The sequence below is a fragment of the Monopterus albus genome, unplaced genomic scaffold, assembly GCF_001952655.1.
Source record: "Monopterus albus unplaced genomic scaffold, M_albus_1.0 scaffold31.1, whole genome shotgun sequence".
NCBI lineage: Eukaryota > Metazoa > Chordata > Actinopteri > Synbranchiformes > Synbranchidae > Monopterus > Monopterus albus.
In genome coordinates this window covers 214,902-217,885 of record NW_018127911.1, presented here as the reverse complement: position 1 = coordinate 217,885, position 2,984 = coordinate 214,902, and the positions used below count along the sequence as shown (strand labels likewise).

At 41.2% G+C, this 2,984-nt stretch overlaps 1 protein-coding gene across 1 annotated transcript in view; it reads right to left on the bottom strand.

Annotated features, from left to right (window-relative positions):
* kdm4b (lysine (K)-specific demethylase 4B) overlaps window positions 1-2,984 on the bottom strand; it is a 48,182-nt gene that overhangs the window by 12,652 nt on the left and 32,546 nt on the right. The window contains exons 14-15 of the mRNA XM_020596726.1: window positions 2,754-2,958; window positions 33-109 (exon numbers count right to left, since the gene is read on the bottom strand). Of these exons, the coding sequence (XP_020452382.1) occupies window positions 33-109; window positions 2,754-2,958 (282 nt within the window). The remainder of the gene's footprint in view (window positions 1-32; window positions 110-2,753; window positions 2,959-2,984) is intronic.

The following is a 2,984-nucleotide window of genomic DNA, read 5'->3' as shown; positions in this document are numbered from 1 at the left end:
TTTTTTTTGCAAAAGGTAATGTTGCTACTCACCATTGTCCAAGCTCCTGCTGTACACCTGGAGCACATCCAGGAATCACTGACAGAATCTGACTTTACACCATAACAGCCTATGAAAGAGGAGAAAATGATTCCCATATCATTCCCAAACCATTTTGCATGTAATGTTTGCAAACCACCTAGAAGTGTATTACTGTTCAATAAGAACAGTCTCTGTGGTAACAATACCTCAGTATTTAGTTCTTATATTTATTAGATACTTCTCATTTTTATTCCTCTGTGCAGGCAAAAGCTGTGGCCAGAGTATTAGGTTTTTGGGTCGTCCGTCTGTCCCATTCTTGTGAACGTCATATCTCAGGAACGCCTTGTACAATTGTACGCACTTCATTGCAACACTTCTGCCTTCACATCTGTGCTTCTGAAGCTCAAAATGTTTCAGTGTTTGGATAAATTGTCATCAACGTATAAACTGAATTCTATTTTTACTATTGAGGTCGTAGTCTAAGGTGGTTTTGTACTGGACTACATTATATTATATTCCCACCTCATGTATGTAGGTGGGAAGGACAAAAATATAGAAGCACCTCTAAAGTGTACCTTATACAAGTCTGGACAGCCATGCACGTAGACTCCAACTCGACTGATTGGTGGAGGCACGCAACTGCAAAGCGGCATTCTAGTTATAACCACTTTGTTTTTGTCTTTTTTCACAAGGCACAATCAAACCTGCTTGTTAACCGGCTCATTCACACTTTATATTTCATTTGCCAAATCATTGTATCATCATCTCCAATGTGATCTTGTGAACAACAAGGCTTAAGTATTTATGTACCACCTAGAGTGGACAAATCTGAAAGACTTTTATGTGGATGTCCACTCCCAAACAATACACAGCAAAGGCATAGAGCACAAAGCTGGTGTTTTTGACAGGAGCTCTTTCTACTTCGTGTCCTCTTATCAGCAGCAGTGCTGCCTCCCTGGCTGAGCCCAGCTCATCCCCGGAAAACTAATGAACTGGCCTTTTTGAAGGTGTTCTCCAGCTTTAGGGATAATAAGAGCCCAGGAGGGTTGGTGTGTGTGTGTTACCAACTGTGGGTGCATAAACATGTCCATGCTGTAATTTATGTTGTTGTATGATGAGCCTCACACAAAACACGCACATACACAGACTTTTTTAGCATATTATGACTAAATGATTAGATATGCATATGAAACCAAACACACTTTATAACTGATGTAAATATATGGCAATTAGAAGCAGACCCAAATAGAGTGAGATCCTTGAACTAAATCACTCAAACACAATGTTAACAAGCTGCCTGTCCTTTCATGCTTTGCTTTGCTTTGCTTTGACGGAAGCCATATGATCTTAAAAGTCGACTTTCTTTCTGAAAAATGTAAGTATGGAAAGCAGGGTAAATAAAAGTGGGTGAAATTTGTGGTTCGCTGCCTGAGAGGCTTTTGTGTTGCTTGAGCATCCTCTTTGCTGGTTTAACCAGAGTCAAGTAGAGTTAAACTTGGAGCCTCACTCTAGGTAGCAATAAGGGATTTGAGCAGACAGTTTGTTGCACTGCTGCAGTAGAGTCTCATCTTCTGTGCTTCCAATTTTTCCAACACTGTTCTCAGGGGACCAGGGATTAAAAAAAAAAAAAGCTGTGAATAGAGAGCAGTGAAATGCCCAGTAGAGTCTGTCTGTGGAGTCTGACAGGCATGTATTGGCTGTATCGGGCCATAACACGTTACTTTAATAATATTACTTTCCCCCAGTAACGAGTAGTTTATAAGGTTACAAACAAAATTTCAGTAATAATATTACAGTTCCAAAAACAACACATTACAATGTTACTTTCATTGTCACCGTGGCAAAGACCGATTTGGCATCCAACATTTAAAATTTGTAGTCATCATTTAGCAACACCATAAGCAGTAAGCTGGCTCTGAAAATGGCATGTGCCTACGTTCTGTGGCTAGAAATACTTTGATTTTATCTGGATGAAAGTTGATAACATTTATGTAAAATGAACATTGTGTGCAAGTAGCAGTAAGATTCTTTCCACTGCTAAAAACAAACCTCAAACCTCTTGAAACACTTATTAAGAAAGCATAACAATGTGAAACTTGTGGAGATACACCCCAACAAAGATGCGCCCTCTGTGGCTGTGGCGGATGGCAGTAGCCCTTCAGAGGCTAAACAACCAAAACTGGCTGTCTTTCAGACAATTCCTTGGGATCATCCTTTAAAACCTAAGTTGCCTATAGCACCTTTTACACTGCCCGTTCGAGGCGGGATTATTGTGCCAATTTGCCACCACGCAGCTCTGTATAGAAGGTATCAACCTGGCATGAGGGGGTCAATGTTGAACCTCCTTTACTGTCCCACAAGAGGTAGTAAAATGGGCACAGCCAGTCTGCCTCAGCCTCTGCAAGGCAACTTTAGGTGTTCTCTGTGAAGTCTGGATGAACAGTTGTTTCTGCAACGTACTGCTGAGAGATTTAAATTTTAACGCTGATTGCAAGAAACATAACCCATGACCACCTACTACTGCTGATTTCAAAGCAAAAACATCACTGGCAGGCTTTGTATTTCTGACATGTGTTATATGCACAGTTATAAGTCACATTGTACATGATGTTATACATCACACCTCTAGTGCTGGGATGCCAGTGTCTGTGTAAAAAGAACACATTATGCCAATTTTTTTCTCAGTGTAAATAGACAGTCACAATAAAGTGTACTGAAGATTTCATACTCACTGGCATGAACCTGCATGTAGCAAGATGAACAGCGAATCAGAAGACTGGTTCCATCCTCTCCAATGTGGAAGTTGGTGGGTGGAGGCTCGGTATTTCCTGCCCCAACACTGAAGCACATCTCTGGGACCAGCGGACGAGTCAGACTGCCATGGCGTGGAGGAGAGGTGTGAGGGCTGTCCTTTGCAAAGGAGATGTCTTTTTGTGACTGGAAACACAAGACAAAACAGTTAG